This window comes from Nyctereutes procyonoides, unplaced genomic scaffold (genome assembly GCF_905146905.1).
Source record: "Nyctereutes procyonoides isolate TBG_1078 unplaced genomic scaffold, NYPRO_anot_genome, whole genome shotgun sequence".
Classification (NCBI taxonomy): Eukaryota; Metazoa; Chordata; class Mammalia; order Carnivora; family Canidae; genus Nyctereutes; species Nyctereutes procyonoides.
The window spans coordinates 24,086,168-24,112,582 of record NW_026575131.1 but is presented as its reverse complement, the minus strand read 5'-3'; the positions used below and the strand labels follow the sequence as shown (position 1 = coordinate 24,112,582).

General features: G+C 38.8%; 1 protein-coding gene across 1 annotated transcript in view; it reads right to left on the bottom strand.

Moving 5' to 3' along the window:
- Positions 1-26,415, bottom strand: part of SUCLG2 (succinate-CoA ligase GDP-forming subunit beta) — a 258,434-nt gene that overhangs the window by 79,779 nt on the left and 152,240 nt on the right. Inside the window, exons 8-9 of the mRNA XM_055344382.1 lie at positions 23,381-23,542; positions 21,014-21,156 (exon numbers count right to left, since the gene is read on the bottom strand). Coding sequence (XP_055200357.1) covers positions 21,014-21,156; positions 23,381-23,542 — 305 coding nt within the window. The remainder of the gene's footprint in view (positions 1-21,013; positions 21,157-23,380; positions 23,543-26,415) is intronic.

Sequence of the window (26,415 nt, the reverse complement as noted above, 5' to 3'; positions counted from 1 at the left end):
TCATGACATTTGTCAAATACTGAAAGATCTGACCACTTCCCTTTTCCCCAAATAGCACAAGGAACCCAGATAACAAATGAAGGTTGTACTTTGTAACAAGAATAGACAGGAGATTGAATCACAGCAAAACACTTACAAATCAAGAGAGGGGAAGAAACGTACCAAGAGAGATTAAATGCACAGAGAACAATAATAGGAAGGAAATCTCTTGTGAAAAGAAGCAGCTGATGGTAACTTAATCGAGACAAAAATGAATTAGATCTACTTCAGTGACTGAGCTCAAGATGAGGTAATTTCATAAAGTTTATAGAAAGTCGCTTGAAAATTACACAACTTGTTTTTTGTTCTCTACTTTTAGAGAGAAGGGAAATAAAAGTTCTCCATGAGGGAACTGATCTTCAGAAAAAACGAATTTACAAACCCAGTTGATGAATGCTACCTATTAACTAGAAGATTACCCTTAATTCTCATTTGGGTAAAAAATGTCACTTTAGAACTGAAAAAGTCCCTTGCAGTTTCAGGGTGAGATTTTAACACAGAAATAAGGGAATACAAATCTTAAGACACATGGGGGATGGCAAGTGTGTGTAGAAAGAAATTAAAAGCAGAGTTAACAGAATTGAGCTCTGTGCTCCTACTACATGGCACAACAAAGGCAAGCTGGGGCAGATTTTCCGTTTTGCGACAGTAATACACATGGCATATAACACAGGACCTGCTGGGTTGTCAGCGACAGAAAATAAATTCTAACTTAAAGGGTAAAAAAGAATGAAATAGTTCTTAGCTGGGATGGGAGCTGAAGAGGCTACAGAGAGACATTCTCGCAGACATTATCAAACATGAGAATCACCTGAAGGGCTTGGTAACCTGTAGATTGCTGGGCCCCACCCCAGGGTTTCTGAGTCAGTAGTTTCAGCCGGATTTTCAGAATTTGCATTTCTGAAAAGGTTCCAGGTGATGCCAATCCTCCTAGCTCAAGCACACTTGAGGAGGACTTTGCTAGGGAAAGCTAGACTCTAGGAAGCCCTATGACTAGGGGAGTCTCTATCACACAGTTTTGCTCCTGGATCTTACTCCGCTGTCATCAGAGAGGAAGGAATACTTTTATAAGCCTCTTGGGTAAACTTTAGCTCATGATCCCACAGGCAGGTGGCCTTTTTTATATAAGGAGGAGAGCAGCAGCGAGGCCTCTGACTGGATTGAGGGGCTTCTGTCGAGAAAACACCCCTGAAAGCAGCCTTATGCTAGGGATACAGCAGAGCAAGGGGCCTGGACCAGGTATAAGGGTTCTCTGCGGGCAGAAACAGGGCAGAGAGGATCCAAGTGGGGATACAAAGAGCAAAAGAAGGCATCACCAGGATCACAGGGGATCACATGGAGAAGTATCACCAAAGAAATCAGAGTCATGGGAAAGCATGATGAGTAAAGAGCAATATGACAAAATGGTTATCGCAGACCATAAAAAAATCCATTTCAGCATCAAGATGGACCACGTACAAATTCTCTTATGATACTGCTTCTTACACACATACCACCCATCTAAACTCACAGAGCAGTGCTTCTCACATAATCTGTGGTGAGGCAAATTTTTTTTTAAATGCCCTGACAGTCTCTGACTGATGTTTCTGTAAAATACAATCATATGAATTGCTAAAAAATTGATCTTCCACTTACATGTCAGGGCAATGGCAATTTGCAATAAAAGTTTCTACATGCTGATTCTGTTTCTGTACTTATTACAGACCTAAAAAGCCCACGGACCGGTGTTTCTACACAAGCTGGCACTCCTCCAATACCATACTCTGAGCATTCCTACTCTAGACCACAGGGGACCAGGTCTCTGGGACAATTACCCAGCTAATTAAGGAAATGAATGAGCAAAGCTGTGTTCCTATAAAACTTTATGTATAAAAACAGGCATGAGGCAGAAAAACTGTAGAATGCCTACTCCTGCTATATAGATCAGTGCTTCTCAAACCCTAATGTACATAGAATCATCTGGGGATCCTGTGAAAACACAAATTCTGACCCCATGGATCCAAGGTAGGGCAGAGATCATGCATTTCAAATAGACTCCAAGTTGATATCAACATTTGATAGTCCATGGACCACATTATGAGGAGTAAGGCTGCACAGACTCTTCTCTGTGAACCCAGAGACTAGGATGTGACATCAATATTAACAGGTTTTTTACACTGGGTCTTCTTTGAGCTTTAAAGGGATGATCATAATCAAAAGAACTTGATAAGGACAGCCTCATTGGAACCGATGACATCAAACACTGGATGCTTTCCCATTCTCTCAATTGGCTCAGGACCTGACATATAGTAGGTGATCAAGGAACAGTCAATGATTGCTCACTGAATGGAGGAATAACAAGCTGTGTCCACTAAGGCAAAGAAACAAGGATGATGGTGAGGCTCTAATTTCTGTCCTCTTATCTTACCTAAGATGTTTTGCACTGTTTAATGCATTGGTGCAACTTACAGTAGGTGGTGATTTTAAGGTTGTATTTGTATAGGGGCACCTGGGTGGCTCAGTGACTGAGGGTCTGCCTTCAGCTCAAGGCATGATCTCAGGGTCCTGGGATTGAGTCCTGCATCAGGCTCCCCGCAGGGAGTCTGCTTCTTCCTCTGCTTATATCTCTGCCTCTCTCTCTGTGTGTGTGTCTCTCATAAATAAATAAAAGTAAAATCTTTAAACAAAAAAAAAGGTTTTATTTGTATAGAAAAATAGAATCATTAGAATTTATTCTTTCAGTAAAGGTTCTCTTTTCATATTTCTCTTTTATTCACTTTTGCGGCTTTCACTCTTCTTGTTTGATTATCAAACACATCTGTTTGTGAATTTGGTCAGCAGAGTCCACATCTGGATTAACTATTTGGTAGTTCAGTTTAACAGACAAGAAGATCCACTCATAAAAAGTAACCACCAATCACAGGTCATAAAACACAGAAAAATATCAGAAATATCTAAATTTGGGCATTTCCCCTCATACCTGCTACCTAAATTCCACATTCTTGGATTACAATGACACACTAAAGATTCTTCATCACTTATATCTCTAACTCAGAGTAATGTACTACTTGGGATTAACAAGCAAGTGAAATCTAGAAGGTCAAGGGTTAAAGCTCCAAATGGATTTTCTGTTCACTATTTACGATCTGAAGGCCTCCGAGAATTAAAGCAGACACCTAAATGTTTGCTCAAAAATATTCTACTGGAGTTCTAATTGAGAAAAAGGGATGTGTCCAGAATGCTTACAGATAACGATTAATGAAAGAACTCACAGATAAGCTGGAAGAAAAATAATTAACTTGGATTTGAGCCAGCTGCCCCTTGGGAATGCTAACTAATATGTATGTTCAAAGTGCTCCATTTCATAAGACCTCAGAGGTGAAAACAGAGCATCCCCAGGAGAGGGTCCTGGATACAGAGATAAAATATCCATTGATACTCACAAAGGACCTCTAACTGTAAGACAGTTGTCACCCAAATTAAAGTTAAGCCATAAACTATTCAAGTGGGCAAAATTTGTTTTTTTTTTTAAGTCTATAATAAAACAAATGACATGGCTTAGAGCACTTTGGTAAAGAAGTAGTGAGTAGTAAACACAAAGGAGAGAAGGACAGCTCCAGTGGGTACAGATGTTGGACTAATGCCCTTCCTGGGAGCATTCATGTCATTGCCTACAAACCCAGATTCCACATCCAACTCTCCTGACATGACTTTCTCCAGGGTAAACATTTCAGAGAGGTCTTCTTGGACAAACCTATCAAAAATAACACATTTCTGGCATTCTCAGGTCCCCTTTTCAATTTTATTTTTTAACCTCGTAAGTATCGCTACCCAGTATATTAGTTACTTGTTTGATATTATATATTTATTTACTCACTGATTTAACTGTTTATCTTCTCTTCCTCTGAAATGGAAGCTCCAAGAGAACAAGACTTGATTTCACTCACTTGCTCTATGACTCAGCATCTAGATGAATGCCTGGCATGTAGAACATGATATATTATCATTTGGCAGATGTCACTGAATGGGCTTCTGGCCAGTTTAGTCATTCTGTGGTCTGGAGAACTAGTCCTGACCTTGTAAAGGGGTTTGAGGAGTTGACCTTAACAAGCTGGGGGAACCCCCTTCCTCCATAAAGTCAATTCTTACTGTGGGATGAGCTTTGTCAAACTTACGGCTGACACACTGACTTGTAGTATGGCTGAGTTCCTGCTTTAATTTCCTGACTCTAGTCTCCCTAGAACCAAGCTTCCGCTCTAGGATGTTTTGCATGAGTGCAGCCTGGCCTCTGCACTACAGCCTGGAGACTATGGTACTGGCTACCTGTAAAATTCCCTAAAGGCTATTAAGAATTGCTTCCCTGTGTTTGTACTCTTGCTATCTTCAGTTAGCAAGCTACTTTTGGGTAAGAGCCCCTGCCCACTCACACTTCTCCCTGTAGAGATATTACCTGCTGCTGCCTGTGTCTGGCTGCTGGACAGGACCTCACCCCAGCATCTGTAGAGAGGACCTTTCATCCATTGCTTCTCTGACCCTAGGGGATAAGTCCAGTTCTAGACAATGGTCCCTACCAGGCTGCCCCATGCCATTGAAGTCTTGCCAGACACATGGCACTGGCATCCAGCTTGGGAAATTGTTTCACAAGGACAAATCATTAACTTGTTATGCTTTTCTTCGTGGCTGAGAATGTTCAGCTATATGATTTACATGGAAATAAAGAGATGTCAATATAAATTTGCTCTAAAAAGACATTTTTGGAGAACCCACTAGGTCCCTTGAACGATTAGAGTGGCTAGAAAGAATGAAGTATATAATAATAACTGAACAAAACAAAACCAGGGACTGGAAAAATAAACTCAAGGGAAAGCTATACTTTAAGCTATTTTTAAAGAATATGGAGCAAATGAAAAGTTTAATGAAAAAGCAGTAATAAGTGAGGGGGGAAGAAATAACATTTCTAGGCAGTTTTATAGGATTTAAAAAGAGAAATGCAAAATGATTAAGTGGCGAGGACTATCAATTGTAAATACCCTATAGAAAGGAAGAGGGAGATAGGGACAAATTATCACCGAGGTGGCATCTGATGGCTAGAGATTAACAAGACACCTATTTTACAATTTTGCCTGGAGTGTCTTGCTCTTTACAAAGATAGAAGATGCATAGAGAAATCAATGGATTCTTAGGAAGAAGGTTAGCAAGAAAGAGCAAGGAAAAATAAAGGTGAGTTTATTCTCCTACTTCTGGCAAGTCTTGTTCTGGATTCGGTGTCCTCTAATTGAACCGCATATATTAGGAGCATATCAAGAAGACCTTGAACTGAGCTGTCAGGAAGGGACATCAGGCCACATTTGGAATTCTTAGGTATTTCAGAATCTGGGCAATTCAGAATAACTGTGTCAAATACTAAAGAATGACCCATTAATCCTGAGATAATTAAAACAAAGATCAGTAGCCCATTGAGGTAGTAAATGCATAAGACACAAAGGGGTGTCTAGCTTGGCCTTGGAATATGGTGATTTTCTTTTTCTATTGCTGTGAAAGTCTGTTTTGTGCTACAAAGTTTTTCATACTTGTTACTATTACATTTATTTGTTGACTATATTGTACTCTGCTTCAGTAAACCAGACTTACAAAGTTCACACATTTTTCTGAAAGAGATTTTAAATGCCGAGTTTCTTTAAATAACCCTCTAAATAACAAGATGCCTTTAAAACGCTGCCCATTATTAACATGCTGGTAGAACTGATGGTCAGGGAGACCAGCTAACAACACTGGGAGATATGTATCATGTAACACCAGATTTTTATAAAAAGGCCATGGAAAGGAAGGACATTCTAATTATAACTTCCTAAAGAAGATAAGTATAGATAATTTTTGGAAGGAAATTTAACAAAATTATAGTAGTGGTTGTGTTATGGTAACAAAGTTAGGGATAATTTTTTAAAATCTCATACTTTAGTAGGAAATGCAAATTTCTAGAAGTGGAAAAACTAATCAATTCATTTAAAAGTACAGAAAACTTTCAAAAAGCACAAAGTGAAGAACATAAATGTGAACATAAATGTGTAAGGAGATCAAGTTCTTATCTGAAAAGTGGAAAATTAAGTTAAAATTTTCTCAAGGTTTATTCATTTAATCCTTATATATAAAGGCAATATGTCTAAAAAGCCATTACTGACACATTTTGAAGGTTCTCAGAGTCAAAATCCTTCCCCTTAGGAAGCATATAAAAGGGAATTATGAATAGAAAGATTTTTTTCACTTTACATTCAAGCTAACGGCTGCTGACTGTCCTTTCTTAGAAAGATAAAATGGAGTAGGTCTTTCATATAATCTCTGAAGAGCTATCCATAATTATCCAAAACATTATTCAGGCAATTCTCATCATCCACAGTAGTCATGGTCTATAACCTTACAGTGAACATGGAGTTAGCAAATACTGAACCACAGCTCCCAAGGAAATGCAGGGTTAGGTTCCTGCAAGCCTCTGGTCATAACATTTTCTCAAAAGATCAATACATAACCTTGTTTTCTGTGTGTTTCTGCTTAAGGATACCTTATTTAATATATACTGTTAATTAATTAGTATTGGATTTATGGCCAATAGCACTCAAACTCACTCGTGAACAAAGATGATCTCATATATATTTTCTCTGTGAGGTGTATCACACCAGGCATGACCTAGGAAAATCAAACAGCACTATAGCACTACATATGGGGCCATTTTAAACAGCAAAACAGGCACTCTTCTTATTGATGATAGTCTTCTGTGTTCCTTCTACCTAGTGTTGTGATAAATTGGCAAAAGAGTGAAAATCTTAAAATCTGCATACATATTCACCCTCATACATCTAGGAATTCATTGTATATAAATAATCTGAATAGTATGTAAAGTTAAGAACACAATGAGGTTTATAACAGCATTATTTTAAGTTAGAAGCACCCTGAATACCAAATAACAAAGGACTGGTTAAGTAAATTTATATATTCATACAAGTGAATACTATTCAGTTCCTGAAGATACTGTAGAGGAGTGTACAAGGACAGGAAAAAAGGTATATAAAAGCAGGGGAAAGTAGACTATCTAATTGTGTCAATCATATTGATACTAGTAAAAAATACTACACTATGTGTTCATTTAAAACAGTATATGTAAATGTAACTTGACTTATTTCGGTACTTTTCTATATTTTCTGTTTTCCCTAATTTAATAATTAGGAAGAAAGGGGATGCTATTTAATAAAACACCCTAAAAAAAGACAAAACACTATTTATTTTGCAAGCCATGATGAGTCAAGCCGATTTCTTCAGCAAGCCCATATGGACATGTTGTTCATTTACGAAAAACAAGACAATCATTCCTAACTCCTAATTCTCTTGCAGTGGGTGGAGGGTAGCATAGAAGGAAGAAAGAGAATTCACGATGTCTTCATCTCCTGAATGCAGTGGGGCTGAGCTCATCAGCTCTACAGCTCACCCCTGTAGACTAGAAGAATCAGAACCCTTCTCTGTTCAAAGGTCTTCATCTTGTTCTCCTGATTATTTTCCTAAGCTTACTCCCCACATCTAGTGATTCCCCTACCAGGCATTCAAAACAATACCTCAAAAATAATACTAGTAAAACTTCTAGATGCTTTATCACTCTACCATTATAAGATAATTCCTAAGACTCAGAGATACATGACAGTAATCCTGGCCATTATCTGGTCACCCTTTAGAAAATACACTATTTTCTAATTGTTGAATTGAACCACATCTTTTCTCAGTGCAGTAACACTGAGAGAGAGAAAAAAAAAAAATCCTAACTCTTCTAATCATTATCTATTATTTCCAATTTATATGACATTATACTTTTATCAGTGGTTCATTTCTCTTTAACATCTACAAAGGCTTCTCCATGCAGGATTCATAATCAATTACTGAGCATGTTAGGACTAATGATAAAATTTACTAAAATATCCCCAAGTCTGTTAAAATTCTTCATATTACTTACTATGAAACAAAACAAAGTACATTCAAATCTAAATTTTGAGAAGCAGAGAAATGAGTAAAAACCTTTTTTTTATTTCTGAGAATGTGTCAGCAAGGAGTGTGAAAATAGATTAAGAGTGTTTCATTAAGGATGCATGAAAAATGCAGTCACTATCAGAACCAACTGCCTTTTCGGGACCCAGCTCTTACTGGGAAGTGCTGGCAGGTAAAAAGGAATGAGCGTGTGTTGGACAAGGACAGCCAGATATGTATGGAAATTTGGATCAACTGGACATCGGAGAAAGAAGTGCAAGACAAGAGGAAAAGCAGTTTGAGGAGAGGAAGAGCAATGAGTGGGGGCAGCTGGCTTTCCCTTCTCCAGCTTACATACATTGTTACCCTACGTGAAACCAGGCCATAGGTTACCAATCCATAAGCACAAAATCATTTTTATTTTTCTCAAATAGACTTTTAGGTAGCCTGTCACCACAAAGAACGACTGCCTGGACTTTTACTTCTTCCAACTCCGTGCAAACATAAAATTTGTTTTCAAATATGCATGTAAGAACAGGGATGGGGTAGTTATTTCAAAAATAATGTTCATGTTTAAAGGATTGGGCATTATATTTGAAAATCAATCCCCACAAGTACTCCCCAAAATAAATATTCCCTCACAGATAAGGTATTTCAGCAAATATACGTGGTCTGTAATAAAATGAGTTTTGGTTCAAGCCTCTGATATAAACATGTAAATAAGTGAGAAAGAACATACTGTGTTTTTAAAAATATATTCTAAATGTATGATGATCAACAATATGTGTGTGAGGCATTGAGCACATATTAATCCCAAAGCATATTTATTAAAACTGAAGGCATTTGCATGCTGAAAGGCATTTGCTACTGAAAATGTGGGATCCAGTTTTACTACTGCAGACTCAAATTCGAAAGACTTTTCAAGCACACACCACAGAACCAAAATAGCTGGACTCTTCTCAAACTTATACCAAAGGATATTCTGCAGTTCTTGCACACATGAATTTAATCCTTCCTCGATTAAGTTGTGTTTTCTTGGTTGTCTGAACAGAGAATTACTGTAAGCTACTGAATTGATGGCTTACACACTTTATCCACTTGAAAAGAAGACATGCGGTAACACTGATGTCAATTGAACCTCCCATTCTATAGATGACCATTTCCTCCTCCTGTTTCAGTAATTATAAATTTAAGCCTTAGAATGATAATGAAATTGAACATTCAAAAAACAATACAAATTAGAGTTTTCACTGTACTTTAGAAACATCTGCCCAGTATTGACACATATATGATCTCTTTGATATTTAAAGCAATGCTTTGGGGTATCATTTTCATGTCTACTTTACAGACAGAAGTTTAAAGAGTATATCCTAACACCTAATAAATATATAAAAAGGTGTTCAACCTCATCAGCCATGAGAGAAAGGCACCAAGCCACAATGAATACACCATGTATCTATCAGAATGATTAAAACTGTAAAGGCTTGACTGCACCGAGTGTTGGTAAGGATGTGGAGAGACTGGAATGCCCAACAACTCTGGTGTACACCAGACTGCAAACTGGCACACCTAGAGAGCTGCTTGGTAGTATCCATTCAAGCTGAATACGTGTGTACATTATGACCCAGAAATCCTAGGTCCAAGAATATAACCCACAAAAATGTGCTCCAAAGGTCATGTATGAGAACACGTTCATAGCAATATAATAGCCAAAACTGAGTAACACAAATGTCTATCAACATAAAAGGATAAAGTTCTGGCAGAGATAGAATACCATATAGCAACAAGAAAGTGGAAACCACTGCTACATAAAACATGGGCGACTATTACAAATAAAGGTTAAGTGAAAGACAGCAAACACAAAAGAGTGCACACTGTATGATCCTATTTATATTATGGCGAATCAAATCTAAGACATTAGAAGTTGGGATAGCTGTGTTACCCTTGGGGAGTAAGCAGAGAAGGAGAAGCATGGGGTAGGGGTGAACTACTGGTCTCTAAGATGCTGGTTGCCTTAGTCTGTTCAGGCTGCTATAACAAATTACCATAGACTGAGTGGTACAACAGCAAACATTTACTTTTCACAATTCTAGAGGCGAGAAGTCCAAGATGAAAGCACTGGCAGATTTAGTGTCTCATGAGAGCCCACTTCCTGGTACAGAAATGGCCATCATCTAGATCTATCCTCACATGGAGGAAGGGGTGAGGGAGCTCTTTGGGTTTTAATCCCATTCATGAGGCTCCACCCTTATGATGTAATTATCTCCCAAAGGCCCTACCTCCTAATACCATCACATTAGGGGTTAGGATCTCAACGTATCAATTTTGGGGTAACACAAACATTTAATCCATGTTCTATTTTGTGACCTGGCTGCCAGGTACAGGGCTATGTTCACTTTGTGGTAACTCATCAAGCTATATACTTTTTATTTACATACTATTCTATATTTTCATACTTCAATAAAAATTTATTAAGAATTTTAAATGATACTATCATATAAAATTATTCCTCCTTTAAATGGGAAATGGGGCAGCCCAGGTGGCTTAGCAGTTTAGCACCTGCCTTCAGCCCAGGGCATGATCCTGGAGACCCGGGATCGAGTCCCACGTCAGGCTCCCTGCATGGAGCCTGCTTCTCCCTCTGCCTGTCTCTCTGACTGTCTCTTTCTCTCTCTCTCTCTCTCTCTCATGAATAAATAAATAAGATCTTTAAAAAAAATGGGAAATGTATATGTGTATCTCAATTAATATAATAAGCAACTCTCTGATTAAATGGTCTTACCACAAAAAAAGAAATTATAATTACGGAACACAGTGGAAGCTAATGCTATACTACTGGTCATCGTACTGCAACATATAGATATATCAAACACATTATATATCTTAAACTTATATGATGTTATATGTCAATGAAATCTCAATGAAAAAATTTAAAGAAAGTGAAACTCCAAATACTAAAAACAACAAATGAAGCAACCCTTTGCGTTAATAAGTACTATTATTATTTCATTTTATAAAAGAGGAACCTGAGATATATAGAAGTTAAATAACGTACTCAAGTTCCCACAACCAGCAAGTGGTAAAAAATGTGACTGGAATCTGGGCAGTCTGGTACCAAAGCCCCACTAAGAACCCCTTCCTTTTTTTAAACTAATACTTGGTTCTTATGTAGCACATTTCTTCCTGGATATTTAAAGAGCTTTGAAAAACTCTGTATGTTAATTAGACTGAGATCAAAGAATGATAATATTTAAAGGAATACAAATTTAAAAATGAAGCGCTTTGAAAATATGACTTTAAGTTGGATCCAAACCAGGAAGCACAGACACATCAGGTGTGGTGAGTTCACAAATGTCAATCCCACACCACTGGTTTTCGAAATCAGGTCTCCAGAAGCAACAGATTTGTTTAACTTTGGCCAACAAAGTTGGTATGACTGTTGAGATCCTGTCAATGGTCTTTTCCTTTTATTCATTTATGTAGGATATTTTACATACTCCAGATGTCGTTCGTACTCATTTTCTACACCTTTAGAATTCTAAGTTTAGAATAAGAAATAAAAGCCAAAGCATGGGAGGAGGGGCAAGATGGCGGAAGAGTAGGGTCCCCAAATCACCTGTCCCCAACAAATTACCTAGATAACCTTCAAACCATCCTGAAAATCTACGAATTCGGCCTGAGATTTAAAGAGAGACCAGCCGGAATGCTACAGTGAGAAGAGTCCGCGCTTCTATCAAGGTAGGAAGACGGGGAAAAAGAAATAAAGGAACAAAAGGCCTCCGAGGGGGAGGGGCCCCGCGAGGAGCCGGGCTGAGGCCGGGGCGAGTGTCCCCAGGACAGGAGAGCCCCGTCCCGGAGGAGCAGGAGCTGCACCAACCTTCCCGGGCGGGCGGAAAGGGGCTCGCAGGGAGTTGGAGCAGGACCCAGGAGAGCGGGGATGCCCTCGGGCTCCCGGGGACACTAACAGACACCTGCGCCCCGGGAGAGTGCGCCGAGCTCCCTAAGGGCTGCAGCGCGCACGGAGGGACCGACCGGAGCAGCTCGGAGGGGCTCGGGCGGCGGCTCCGCGGAGGGGGCTGCGGGGCGGGAGCGCGAATCCCACAGCGCAGGCCCCAGAGCACAGGGCGCCGGGACACAGCCCAGGATCCGGCCTCCCCCGGGACAGGCAGAGGCCGGGAGGGCCCGAGACAGCGAGGACGCTCCTGCCCCGAGCTGAGCAGATCAGCGGCCCCGCCCCGGAGCCTCCAGGCCCTGCGGACCGAGAGCCCCGAGCCCCGTAGTTCCTGCGGAGGCTGACTCTAGGCTTCCAGAGTTGCCATAGCAACTGCGACTGTTCCTCCTGGGGCCTGACGGGGTAAACAACCCCCGCTGAGCCCTGCAGCAGGCAGGGGCAGAACAGCTCCCCCAAGTGCTAACACCTGAGAATCAGCACAGCAGGCCCCTCCCCCAGAAGACCAGCTGGACGGACCAGTTCCAGGGGAAGTCAAGGGACTTAAAGTCTACAGAAATACTCCCCCGTGTTTTTTTTTTTCTTTTCTTTTTTCTTTTCTTTTTGATTTCTGATTGCTTCCCCCACCCCCCTTTTTTTTTCTTTTTTTTTTCACCTTTCTTTCTTTTTCTTTCCCTTTTTCTTCTCTTCTTTCCTTTTTCTTTTCTTTTTCTTTTTTCTTTTTCTCTTTTCTTTCCTTCTCTCTCTTTCTCTCCTTTTCCCAATACAACTTGTTTTTGGCCACTCCGCACTGAGCAAAATGACTAGAAGGAAAACCTCACCTCAAAAGAAAGAATCAGAAACAGCCCTCTCTCCCACAGAGCTACAAAATCTGGATTACAATTCAATGTCAGAAAGCCAATTCAGAAGCATTATTATACAGCTACTGGTGGCTCTAGAAAAAAGCATTAAGGACTCACGAGACTTCATGACTGCAGAATTTAGATCCAATCAGGCAGAAATTAAAAATCAACTGAATGAGATGCAATCCAAACTAGAAGTCCTAACGACGAGGGTTAACGAGGTGGAAGAACGAGTGAGTGACATAGAAGACAAGTTAATGGCAAAGAGGGAAACTGAGGAAAAAAGAGATAAACAATTAAAGAACCATGAAGACAGATTAAGGGAAATAAATGACACTCTAAGGAAGAAAAACCTACGTTTAATTGGGGTTCCCGAGGGCACCGAAAGGGACAGAGGGCCAGAATATGTATTTGAACAAATCCTAGCTGAAAACTTTCCCAATCTGGGAAGGGAAACAGGCATTCAGATCCAGGAAATAGAGAGATCCCCCCCTAAAATCAATAAAAACCGTTCAACACCTCGACATCTAAGAGTGAAGCTTGCAAATTTCAAAGATAAAGAGAAGATCCTTAAAGCAGCAAGAGACAAGAAGTCCCTGACTTTCATGGGGAGGAATATTAGGGTAACAGCAGACCTCTCCAGAGACGTGGCAGGCCAGAAAGGGCTGGCAGGATATATTCAGGGTCCTAAATGAGAAGAACATGCAACCAAGAATACTTTATCCAGCAAGGCTCTCATTCAAAATGGAAGGAGAGATAAAGAGCTTCCAAGACAGGCAGGAACTGAAAGAATATGTGACCTCCAAACCAGCTCTGCAAGAAATTTTAAGGGGGACTCTTAAAATTCCCCTTTAAGAAGAAGTTCAGTGGAACAATCCACAAAAACAAGGACTAAATAGATATCATGATGACACTAAACTCATATCTGTCAATAGTAACTCTGAACGTGAACGGGCTTAATGACCCCATCAAAAGGCGCAGGGTTTCAGACTGGATAAAAAAGCAGGACCCATCTATTTGCTGTCTACAAGAGACTCATTTTAGACAGAAGGACACCTACAACCTGAAAATAAAAGGTTGGAGAACCATTTACCATTCAAATGGTTCTCAAAAGAAAGCAGGGGTAGCCATCCTTATATCAGATAAACTAAAATTCACTCCGAAGACAGTAGTGAGAGATGAAGAGGGACACTATATCATACTTAAAGGATCTATCCAACAAGAGGACTTAACAATCCTCAATATATATGCCCCGAATGTGGGAGCTGCCAAATACTTAAACGAATTATTAACCAAAGTAAAGAAATACTTAGATAATAATACACTTATACTTGGTGACTTCAATCTAGCTCTCTCTACCCTTGATAGGTCTTCTAAACACAACATCTCCAAAGAAACGAGAGCTTTAAATGATACACTGGACCAGATAGATTTCACAGATATCTACAGAACTTTACATCCAAACTCAACTGAATACACATTCTTCTCAAGTGCACATGGAACTTTTTCCAGAATAGACCACATACTGGGTCAAAAATCGGGTCTGAACCGATACCAAAAGATTGGGATCGTCCCCTGCATATTCTCAGACCATAACGCCTTGAAATTAGAACTCAATCACAAGAAGAAGTTTGGAAGGACCTCAAACACGTGGAGGTTAAGGACCATCCTGCTAAAAGATAAAAGGGTCAACCAGGAAATTAAGGAAGAATTAAAAAGATTCATGGAAACTAATGACAATGAAGATACAACTGTTCAAAATCTTTGGGATGCAGCAAAAGCAGTCCTGAGGGGGAAATACATCGCAATACAAGCATCCATTCAAAAACTGGAAAGAACTCAAATACAAAAGCTAACCTTACACATAAAGGAGCTAGAGAAGAAGCAGCAAATCGACCCGACGCCCAGCAGAAGAAGAGAGTTAATTAAAATTCGAGCAGAACTCAACGAAATTGAGACCAGAAGAACTGTGGAACAGATCAATAGAACCAGGAGTTGGTTCTTTGAAAGAATTAATAAGATAGATAAACCATTAGCCAACCTTATTAAAAAGAAGAGAGAGAAGACTCAAATTAATAAAATCATGAATGAGAAAGGAGATATCACTACCAACACCAAGGAAATACAAACGATTTTAAAAACATATTATGAACAGCTCTACGCCAATAAATTAGGCAATCTAGAAGAAATGGACGCATTCCTGGAAAGCCACAAACTACCAAAACTGGAGCAGGAAGAAATAGAAAACCTGAACAGGCCAATAACCAGGGAGGAAATTGAAGAAGTCATCAAAAACCTCCCAAGACACAAGAGTCCAGGGCCAGATGGCTTCCCAGGGGAATTCTATCAAACGTTTAAAGAAGAAATCATACCTATTCTACTAAAGCTGTTTGGAAAGATAGAAAGAGATGGAGTACTTCCAAATTCATTCTATGAGGCCAGCATCACCTTAATTCCAAAACCAGACAAAGACCCCACCAAAAAGGAGAATTACAGACCAATATCCCTGATGAACATGGATGCAAAAATTCTCAACAAGATACTAGCCAATAGGATCCAACAACACATTAAGAAAATTATTCACCATGACCAAGTAGGATTTATCCCCGGGATGCAAGGCTGGTTCAACACTCGTAAAACAATCAATGTGATTCATCATATCAGCAAGAGAAAAACCAAGAACCATATGATCCTCTCATTAGATGCAGAGAAAGCATTTGACAAAATACAGCATCCATTCCTGATCAAAACTCTTCAGAGTGTAGGGATAGAGGGAACTTTCCTCGATATCTTAAAAGCCATCTACGAAAAGCCCACAGCAAATATCATTCTCAATGGGGAAGCACTGGGAGCCTTCCCCCTAAGATCAGGAACCAGACAGGGATGTCCACTCTCACCACTGCTATTCAAGATAGTATTGGAAGTCCTAGCCTCAGCAATCAGACAACAAAAAGACATTAAAGGCATTCAAATTGGCAAAGAAGAAGTCAAACTCTCCCTCTTCGCCGATGACATGATACTCTACATAGAAAACCCAAAAGCCTCCACCCCAAGATTGCTAGAACTCATACAGCAATTTGGTAGCGTGGCAGGATACAAAATCAATGCCCAGAAATCAATGGCATTCCTATACACTAACAATGAGACTGAAGAAAGAGAAATTAAGGAGTCAATCCCATTTACAATTGCACCCAAAAGCATAAGATACCTAGGAATAAACCTAACCAAAGAGGTAAAGGATCTATACCCTAAAAACTATAGAACACTTCTGAAAGAAATTGAGGAAGACACAAAGAGATGGAAAAATATTCCATGCTCATGGATTGGCAGAATTAATATTGTGAAAATGTCAATGCTACCCAGGGCAATTTACACGTTCAATGCAATCCCTATCAAAATACCATGGACTTTTTTCAGAGACTTAGAACAAATTATTGTAAGATTTGTGTGGAATCAGAAAAGACCCCGAATAGCCAGGGGAATTTTAAAAAAGAAAACCATAGCTGGGGGCATCACAATGCCAGATTTCAGGTTGTACTACAAAGCTGTGGTCATCAAGACAGTGTGGTACTGGCACAAAAACAGACACATAGACCAATGGAACAGAATAGAGAATCCAGAAATGGACCCTGAACTTTACGGTCAACTAATATTCGACAAAGGAGGAAAGACGATCCACTGGAAGAAAGACAGTCTCTTCAATAAATGGTGCTGGGAAAACTGGACATCCACATGCAGAAGAATGAAACTAGACCACTCTCTTGCACCATACACAAAGATAAACTCAAAATGGATGAAAGATTTAAATGTGAGACAAGACTCCATCAAAATCCTAGAGGAGAACACAGGCAACACCCTTTTTGAACTTGGCCACAGTAACTTCTTGCAAGATACATCCACGAAAACAAAAGAAACAAAAGCAAAAATGAACTATTGGGACTTCATCAAGATAAGAAGCTTTTGCACAGCAAAGGATACAGTCATCAAAACTCAAAGACAACCTACAGAATGGGAGAAGATATTTGCAAATAACATATCAGATAAAGGGCTAGTTTCCAAAATCTATAAAGAACTTATTAAACTCAACACCAAAGAAACAAACAATCCAATCATGAAATGGGCAAAAGACATGAAGAGAAATCTCACAGAGGAAGACATAGACATGGCCAACATGCACATGAGAAAATGCTCTGCATCACTTGCCATCAGGGAAATACAAATCAAAACCACAATGAGATACCACCTCACACCAGTGAGAATGGGGAAAATTAATAAGGCAGGAAACAACAAATGTTGGAGAGGATGTGGAGAAAAGGGAACCCTCTTACACTGTTGGTGGGAATGTGAACTGGTGCAGCCACTCTGGAAAACTGTGTGGAGGTTCCTCAAAGAATTAAAAATAGACCTGCCCTACGACCCAGCAATTGCACTGTTAGGGATTTACCCCGAAGATTCAGATGCAATGAAACGCCGGGGCACCTGCACCCCGATGTTTCTAGCAGCCATGTCCACAATAGCCAAACTGTGGAAGGAGCCTCGGTGCCCATCGAAAGATGAATGGATAAAGAAGATGTGGTTTATGTATACAATGGAATATTACTCAGCCATTAGAAACAACAAATACCCACCATTTGCTTCAACGTGGATGGAACTGGAGGGTATTATGCTGAGTGAAGTAAGTCAATCGGAGAAGGACAAACAGTGTATGTTCTCACTCATTTGGGGAATATGAATAATAGTGAAGGGGAATATAAGGGAAGGGAGAAGAAATGTGTGGGAGATATCAGAAAGGGACACAGAACATAAAGACTCCTAACTCTGGGAAACGAACTAGGGGTGGTGGAAGGGGAGGAGGGCGGGGGGTGGGGGTGAATGGGTGACGGGCACGGAGGGGGACACTTGACGGGATGAGCACTGGGTGTTATTCTGTATGTTGGTAAATTGAACACCAATAAAAATTAATTTATAAAATAAAAAAAAAAAAAAAAAAAACAACACAAAAAAAAAAAAAAAAAAGCCAAAGCATGATTCAGGAAAACAAAAACTTAAGGATCATATTCTTTGAAGGGCTACTCCTTTAAGTGTGTCTAAATTCTTTAGAGATTTACACCCTACACATCTACTTCCTATTTTTGTGATTTTTTACTCCTTATGACTTAAAGAATACTAGTGCTTAGAATTCTGTATGTAAAAAATGATAAAGATCAGATCTATTACAGCACCAGAACAAACTCCATTGCCTTTCTCTTGTCTCCAGCCCAACTAGAAAATAAGAGAAGTACAAAATATTTAATGTGAATTCAGTTTTCTAAGTGAGCTATCTTGAAAAGATTCTTGTTCTAGGCAGTTTGGTGGAGGAGCTCTATTTCACATATATTATAAACAAATAAGGAACACACCAGTTATAAAGACATTTGTGTTAGGTACCAGTGAATATCAGCATTTGGGCTAATAGTCAAAGAAAATAAATTTAAGTTTCAGCTCCCTGGCTGACAGTATGTGTAGAAATATAGGTTAACCAATAATATTGTTCTTGAATGATGACATTTATAACATTTATTACTTCATCAATAGAATTAGCTCACACATATGACAAACAAATGGTTGTTACTATCAGTTAATTCAAGTTAAACAACAAGAGGAGTTTTGCAATTTTGAGTTTCAGTGTATTCACCTCACTAATCCTTACATCTAACAAGAAAATCAATACCTTTGTAATAATTAGCTTTGGGTTTTTGGGATTCTCTGCTTCTGGGCAGCTGAATGGGGTTCTACTTGAAATAATTACTGCCAGAACTACAATCAGTTTTCTTGCAAAATCAAATCAACTCATCTATACTATTTTTAAGGCTCTGTTCTCTGAAACCTGTTAAACAATGCCAGGATTGAAAATACCCATTACATTTCTATGCTTTTTATCCGTCTTTGAAATTTCAAGATTTGGAAAATTTACAGTGAGATGAGCTATGCATTCATTTTCCTGATATAGCATAAGAAAAATAAAGTAACTCCCACATATCTTTCTCTACCCAAGATGACAGGCAATCTCAAAAAAAGTTTAAATACTCCAAGCATTTGAAAATATTCCATAGGGTAAAGTCAAAAATTTTTAAGAGGCTGTTTAAAAAAAAAAAAAAAAAAAAAAAAAAAAACGGCTCTGCAAGTGATTTTTCCTTCCCTTCCTGCATTTTTACAAAATTAAAATTCCAGATCAGCCACTAAGAAAAGATATTCCAAAGAAAATGCAATGATTGTCCTGGTAGATTTACTCCCTCGATAGCTCTCTATTATTCTTAGCACTGAATTTCAGTAGACACTAAAAGTTAGTTTTTTATCACAGTTGCGCTGTTCTCTGAATACTTTGTGGTTCAAGCAGTTTAAAGAGCTGTGTGTTAGTTACGTCCATGGTACTTAGAGATTTTTAACTGATAGGAAACTCTCTGGGAGGAAAATGATGCTTCCTTCAGAAAATAAGAAGGGGCACCTGGGTGGCTCAAGCCTGTTAATAATAAGCAGCCCTTGGATCAGGTCATGACCCAAGGGTCATGGGATCAAAACCACATTGGGCTCCCTTGCTCATCATAGAGTCTGCATCTCCTTCTCCCTCTGCCCCTTCCCCCACTCTTGCATGCATTGTCTCAAAAATAGATAAATAAAAATTTTTAAAAAAAGAAAATAAGGGATAACTAAGTTAATAGCTAGAAAGCCATTGATAATATTCCTACTTAAGTAGTGAATAAACAGAAAAACCAACTGCAAACACTTTCTTAATGGCTGGGTGACTTTGGATTTTGATGACTTTGCTCTTCCTAGACAGCACTGGAGAACTAAAAATAAGCAGCTGACAATACCTCACCATTTATTTTGTGAATCAGATGGACAAGAGTTAACAAAAGTGTAAGGTTTGCAACCATCTGAGTCACAATGAAAATAGACAAACATACAACTATTACAAAACAAAATTTTATATATATGAACCAAAAGACTATTGGTGGTCCACTTATTAATGAGAAGCTTCCATATTAAGTTCAGATCACATTTCTTTAAAAAAAGAATCTGGTGTCATTTTCGTTTATGATTTTCTTAGTGATGGTTCACATTTCCCATGTCTTCAGATATATTAAGAACCAAGGGAAAAAAAACAAAAACAAAAACAAAGAGAATGTCTCATATACTCTAACAGTATCAAGATAATGATTCTCAAAGGGTTTTTTTTTTTTTTTAAGATTTCATTTATTTATTCATGAGAGACACACAGAAAAAGAGAGGCAGAGACACAGGCAGAGGGAGAAGCAGGCTCCATGCAGGGAGCCTGATGTGGGACTCGATCCCGGGTCTCCAGGATCAGGCCCTGGGCTGAAGGTGGTGCTAAACTGCTGAGCCACCCGGACTGCCCATGATTCTCAAAATTTAAAGTCAAATTGTTGTGGACAGACACCACCTTACAGAATTGTTATGAGACTTAAATGATATATATCAGATGTCCAGAACGTGTTAGTCTTTTCCATGTAATAAATGTTCACCTAAACCTGTTTGTCACAGACAACTGGGTACCCTACAGCTAAAATAAAGCATATGGGTATTTAACTTGAAAAATGTTTACTGAATCTCTGCTACGCACTAGCATGGGTATGATAGCTATACCTTAGACAAGAAGAAAAGAGGTTCATGAAACAACATTCTATGCTGCCTACCACATGTTATGAACTATGGCACAGATGAAAATTAAAAACATACAGAAGAATATGGGGTCATTTCTTTCTAGTGATACATAGTTTTATAATCCTACAATTTTCTTCTGTCTCCAACTGTATGATAAGACTTGTAGCATGTATATGGAAGGAATCAGAGACTGAGTCCTCTAAGGCAAGTAAGCTAATCGCTTCAATGTAGGTTACTCAAATCATGTTTCAAGCCAACCAGTGTTTCACCATCTGGTACACTCCCTTCTTTTTATTTCCTCACATCTCCCAGGACTTCGGAAGCACAGCATCTGAAATAAAATCCTGGGGGCACTTATCAGCCTTTCAGCTGAAATGAGTAAATCAATGTATACTCCAAGCAGATATAAAGCAGGATTTGCATCTGTGGCTGCAAAATAAATGTGTTGGCGTATTTCCTCTTAACAGAAGGAAAAAGGCAATTCTTAATGGTGAAAAATTAGAACATTATGCAATCTCCCTGCAAAGACAGAGGTTACCTTAGGATCAGCTGTGAGCAGTTTGAAAGCTTGATAGACTTGAGCTTCCTTTACACCACCACCAAGATCCAAGAAGTTGGCTGGCTTCCCACCTTTCAGGAGGATGATGTCACAAGTAGCCATGGCAAGTCCAGCACCATTCACTGGGAAATGTAAATGGCACACAAGACAGGATAAATTTAGCAACATGAAAGGGTGCCTCAACTATTTCCCTCCCCCATAATGGCAAAGAGAACCCTGTCAGTACAAGGTCAATCTGTCCTGCCTGGAACTATGTTCAACCAGGTAAATTCATAGACTTTTAGGGTAAATCAGGAAATATGCATACAAAGAATACCCAACACAACAACAACAAACCCCTGGGAATACGAAGACAGGTTTGTTGAGAAATTAAATCAGTCTGGGAAACAGATAAAAGGGGAGAGTTTACATAATTCATTAATTTGGACTAGTAGTAGAAGAGGGAACTTTGGGTTCTGGAAAAATACAGAACTCAAAAGAACCCAGAAAGAGAGAAGGCGGCTACAAGAATTTGCTTGAGTCTGTGAATTACATTCTTTTTAACATCTTTTAAGAGACCTGGGTAAAAAATGGAATTCGTTTAATTTTTCGCTTGCTGAGAATATGTTCCTTTGAATGTAGCATCCCTCTGGGGTAGAACCACAGGGGTCCCTACTTCAATAGGGCTCCATACTTTTTTACACTCGGTGCAACCAAGCATGTTTATAGGTTATGTGGATAAACTCAGAAAACAAATGAATAAATGAGAGCACCAAAATGATATTCTTATCCCTTTGTTCATTCTTCAATGTAATATAAGAAATGTTCACTAGCAACCTGATCATTAAAACTAGAACCAAAATGTGCTAACATCTTAGGAGCTTTTTTTTTTTTTTTTTTTTTTCTTGTAAGAAGACAGAGTTTTAACACTGCAATTCTTGTTTTTCAGGGCTGAGTTTTATTGACTAATTGTACTTCTTTTGCTTCTTATGCTTAATTACATGAAATTACTTTCCTCAGGTTAGAAAGAAAAAAAAAAAAGCAGACCTCCTGAACACAGCAGAAATTCTCAAGGTAAAATATACTTCACTTTTTCTGACCTTTGAATTCCTCAGGCAAGCCTCTGAACTGTGACTAATTTAATTGAGTCTGGGGCAACTACAATAAAAATGGTTTATATACGATCTTAAAACAATTTGAAATGTGTTAATCGTCGCTTTTGAGGCTGCTAACTTGGTCAAATCATGCATACTCCCACAGAGGCTACAAAGAATCTGTATTTAATTTGTTCTAAACACACCATTGTATCATTCTCCTTTCTAAATGCCTACAAATATTGAGAGCGCATTAGCTTATCAAGATCAGAACAATGTGAGTGATTTGGTAGATTACAGTTATTACTCCGATACAAAGCAAGAGCTCTTGGTATCACTTGTAATTAGATGTCATTTTCTATTGTATTGCTCAGCAGACTACCAGATGAGGTCTGTTCAGTTCTGAATATAATAATCCTGTTGCTTTAATGAGCTACAAATCTTTTTTATTTTAATTCCATTAAGATTAAGACCTCAGTTTCCAGTGCAATGAATTGGTTCCACCAGAAACACAGATGGGTATAAATCTCAGCTCTATAAGCTGTGGACAATAACAGAAATTGTATTGCTTCTATAGACCCATTCTTATCTCAGCTGAATAAGCCATTTCCACAAATTTAGATGAGTATGATAAAATCAATTGTTTTATTAATAAACTGGATAATGGATTAAACATTTTATCATTTGGTTATCATAAAAGCTGAAACTGGAGTATAATGATTCAAGTGTATGTTCTCTTCTACTTCCTCTGAGAAATGTTATCTTAAACCCAACTTTCAGAATAGTTCCTAGCATATTAACAATGACTGGGGCAGCAAAGATTTTGATTTTTATTAAGCAAAATTTAGCTGAGATGCTTTAAAATAGTATTTCTCAGCTGAGGTTATTTTACATACCAGAAGATACTTGCCAGTGTTTGGCGACATATTTGATTGTCACAATGTGGCAGGGCAGGGGGGGAGGGAGGTGACACCTAAAGACCAGAGACACTTCTAAATATCTGACAATGTATAGGGCAGTCTCTTCCCCAGCAAAGAATTATCCCACCCAAAATGTCAATAGTGCCAGACTTGAGAAACCCTGCTTTAAACCAATGATCACTGAGCAAATGAACTTTGGGAGGAAACTGAATTGTTTCCCAACACTTTTGGGCTACAAAAACTCCTAGTTTTACTGGCTACAGGGAAATAACCATTTCAGAAAGGTTCAGAAATAAATTCCTAAATTCTGCAAAAATTCACAAATTATGCTTTTGATAGAACTACTTTCTTACCAAAGCAGGCAATGTTCCCATCCAGTCCTATATATTTTAGATCATATTTGGCAGCTTCATTTTCAATGGGCTCATTCTCCGATTTGTCATCCATAGCAAATATGTCCTTTTGTCGGAATTCTGCATTATCATCAAAGTTTATCTTTGCATCAAAACAGACAACTAAATAAAGGAAAAAAGACACCAAATGAATATCTCTTAAGGATCTATAAATTAGTTCCCCAGGCTGGCAGGCACAGGAGAAAGAAAAATAAGATACTGTCATCTTTTTCATGATATGAGTGGGAGAAGCTATTACAGCTTCCTTGATCTTAAACTTTAGGGCTACACAAATAGAGTGGCATAGTCCCTGTCCTCAAAGGACTTACATTCTAATAAAGAGCACAGTAACTTATGCCTGTTGGTCTCTGTTTAATAAAACAATAATATAAACTGTGGTCATCCATTAAAAGTTATAGACTGCCATATGTACATACAGCTTTGATTTGCCATTTTTATTACATTTTGTATTTTTAGTATATAACCACTCATCATCGCCTTTACCTTCTATGCAAAGAAAAACTAGATTATGACACTTAATCCCACTATCCTCCTTTGTCTTTCTTCTGATGCTGCAAAGTGAAATTTCTATTTAATCAGTATCCTCACTAATAATTCTGAAAGAGTTAGTGGGAAGAACACCCGGTTACAATCAACAGTTTTTTACTTGATCCTTTAACTCTGTAACTTGATTAAAAAAAAAATTAGCCTACTTCCTTTTGGGGCCTGTTTTCTTATTTGGAAAATGGATATAACAATCCCCAATCTGCTGATAAATTTAATTTGGGGTCTGCTCAAACTGGACCATCATCCTGATATGTGCAGGATAGGATTCTTTTGATTCAGGTTATAAAACACTAAGAGACCAAGACTGATCAGATATAATGGAAGGTGGCCAGGCATTATCATTTCTACTGTCTCTATTCTCTGGTGCAGGTAGAAATCTCTAACTCTCTCAACAGCCAAGAGCCCTGGACACAGTTGAAACTCGCTGGGTGATATGAATGGACCATGGAAAGAGAACTTTCCTTGATTTACAGGATATCTTCTATATGAACTGTCAGGGAGAGACTGCAGTGGGGAAGGGGGGCATGCAGGTTTCTGGAATCTTACCCCTTTTATTATATCACTTAGGGTAGAAGTCAGTTGTGTATGATGACATTCCATCCTAACCTCTTGCTTTACTTCAGAATTTGATAGGCAGGGATCTTTGACCTACACTTTGGAGAAATTACCCATTCTCCTCCAGCATTGCTACAAGGTACCTAGTTCTTCAAAGGGAAACAACCTGTAATAATTCTCTCAAAAGCAATGACCATGGTCTGTTAATCCCATTTGTTTACATACTGTTAACATTACAACGTCCTAGAGCTACAGATCCTACCTAAAGGCTCTATACCAGGGTCTCTCTGCCACAAAAAGCAAACACTTTGATATAAATCTATGCAGAACTGGCATATTAATATCTAAGAATGCTTGGCATACATGAAAGCCCAAACCACAAGCTATTTAAAGTAACACTGACTGACAAGAGAGAGCTTATACAGAAGTTAATGTCTGCCAGAGTCCTTGGTCTTGCCACAAAATGTCCAACCACTTTACCCACACACTGTGAATACATGGAACAAATGAGTAATTACTGTCCAGAATGCTGTAATCTTAATGATGGAATCCTACAATTACCAAAGGAATTGGCCAACGTTCTCTGCTTGCTACAAGAGCATTTTGTCAGCAGCTAATGACTGGTATAATAATCAATAGGAAAGCAACTTCATTGTTGGCTTTCCATTAGGCTTATAAATAAATTTTAATTAATTTATTAGTAATTTCAGCTCTTCCATTACTCATTGGCAAGACTGTTTGTAACCGACACCTTCAAAATGAATGGGCGAAGGCTATCAAATTGACTTCCTAACTGAAGAGTTTCAAAAAAAAAAAAAAAAGAATTCTTGGTCAAGATCAATAAACTAGTAAATCAAAATAGATCCTGGCTGATCTTTGCCCCTTACAAAGACTATAGCTCCAAGCTCCTTGAGAGAACATAATTAAGGCATATGTATGCAATGTTCAGAAGGCAGCCCACCCCCCCCCACCCTCTGCAAAGCCAGATTTTCAAAAGATGCTTTTTCCTGAGGTACACTGTATACACCAAGAATAGAAATGAGTTCACTATTTGGAGATCACCCTGAGAGAACTTCAGAGTTAAACCAGAGCTTGAAGATGGTGACTGTGGAATAAAAGGGATACCAACAAGTAGAAATAAAGGTGTACCTACAGGTATTAGATTTGTGGGATAAATGGCCTCTCTGCAATGGCCCCTTGCCAGTTCCCTCTCTGGAGAGAAAACTAAATGACATAACTAGGCCAATGTTCATTATATCTTAGTGCTTTGGGAAGTTACAGGACTATGTAAATAGGAAGTGAGGGGCTCAGGAATTAAGAAGCGTTACCTGACCCAAAAATGAAGTATCACCCTCAAAGCCTTAATCTTTTCTGTGGGTGGAGAGGGCAGGAAGAATAAAGCACTTTAAGGAGGTACATGGACTTTTTTAGATACATATTTGTTATGCCTGCTTAATTTTAAAAGGAGTCCCAAACATACAAAGTGCTCTCCTGCCTCACTATCTCGGTTTATAATGCTGTATTGTCTGGATGTTCTTCCTTGAACTTCACCACTTAGGGTACTCTGGCATCAAACACACCTGGATATGAATTACAACTCAGACACTTTATAGAGTCAGGTAGCCATAATCACCTCTTTTAAGCCCAGTGGCCTTGTCTATAAAATGAAAACCAGAGTATCTTCTACTGCATGGTGTTAGTGCAAGTAGGGACTGTGTGCAAAGCACTCAGGAGCACAGACAGCTGGTACTCACTGGCCATTATACCACCACCATACTCCACCTGCACAGTTCTTTCTTAGACTCAGCTTCCCAATGCCGCACCCCAGGCTATAGGACTCTCCTATACTAAAAATTGCCTGTACGTAGTCCTAT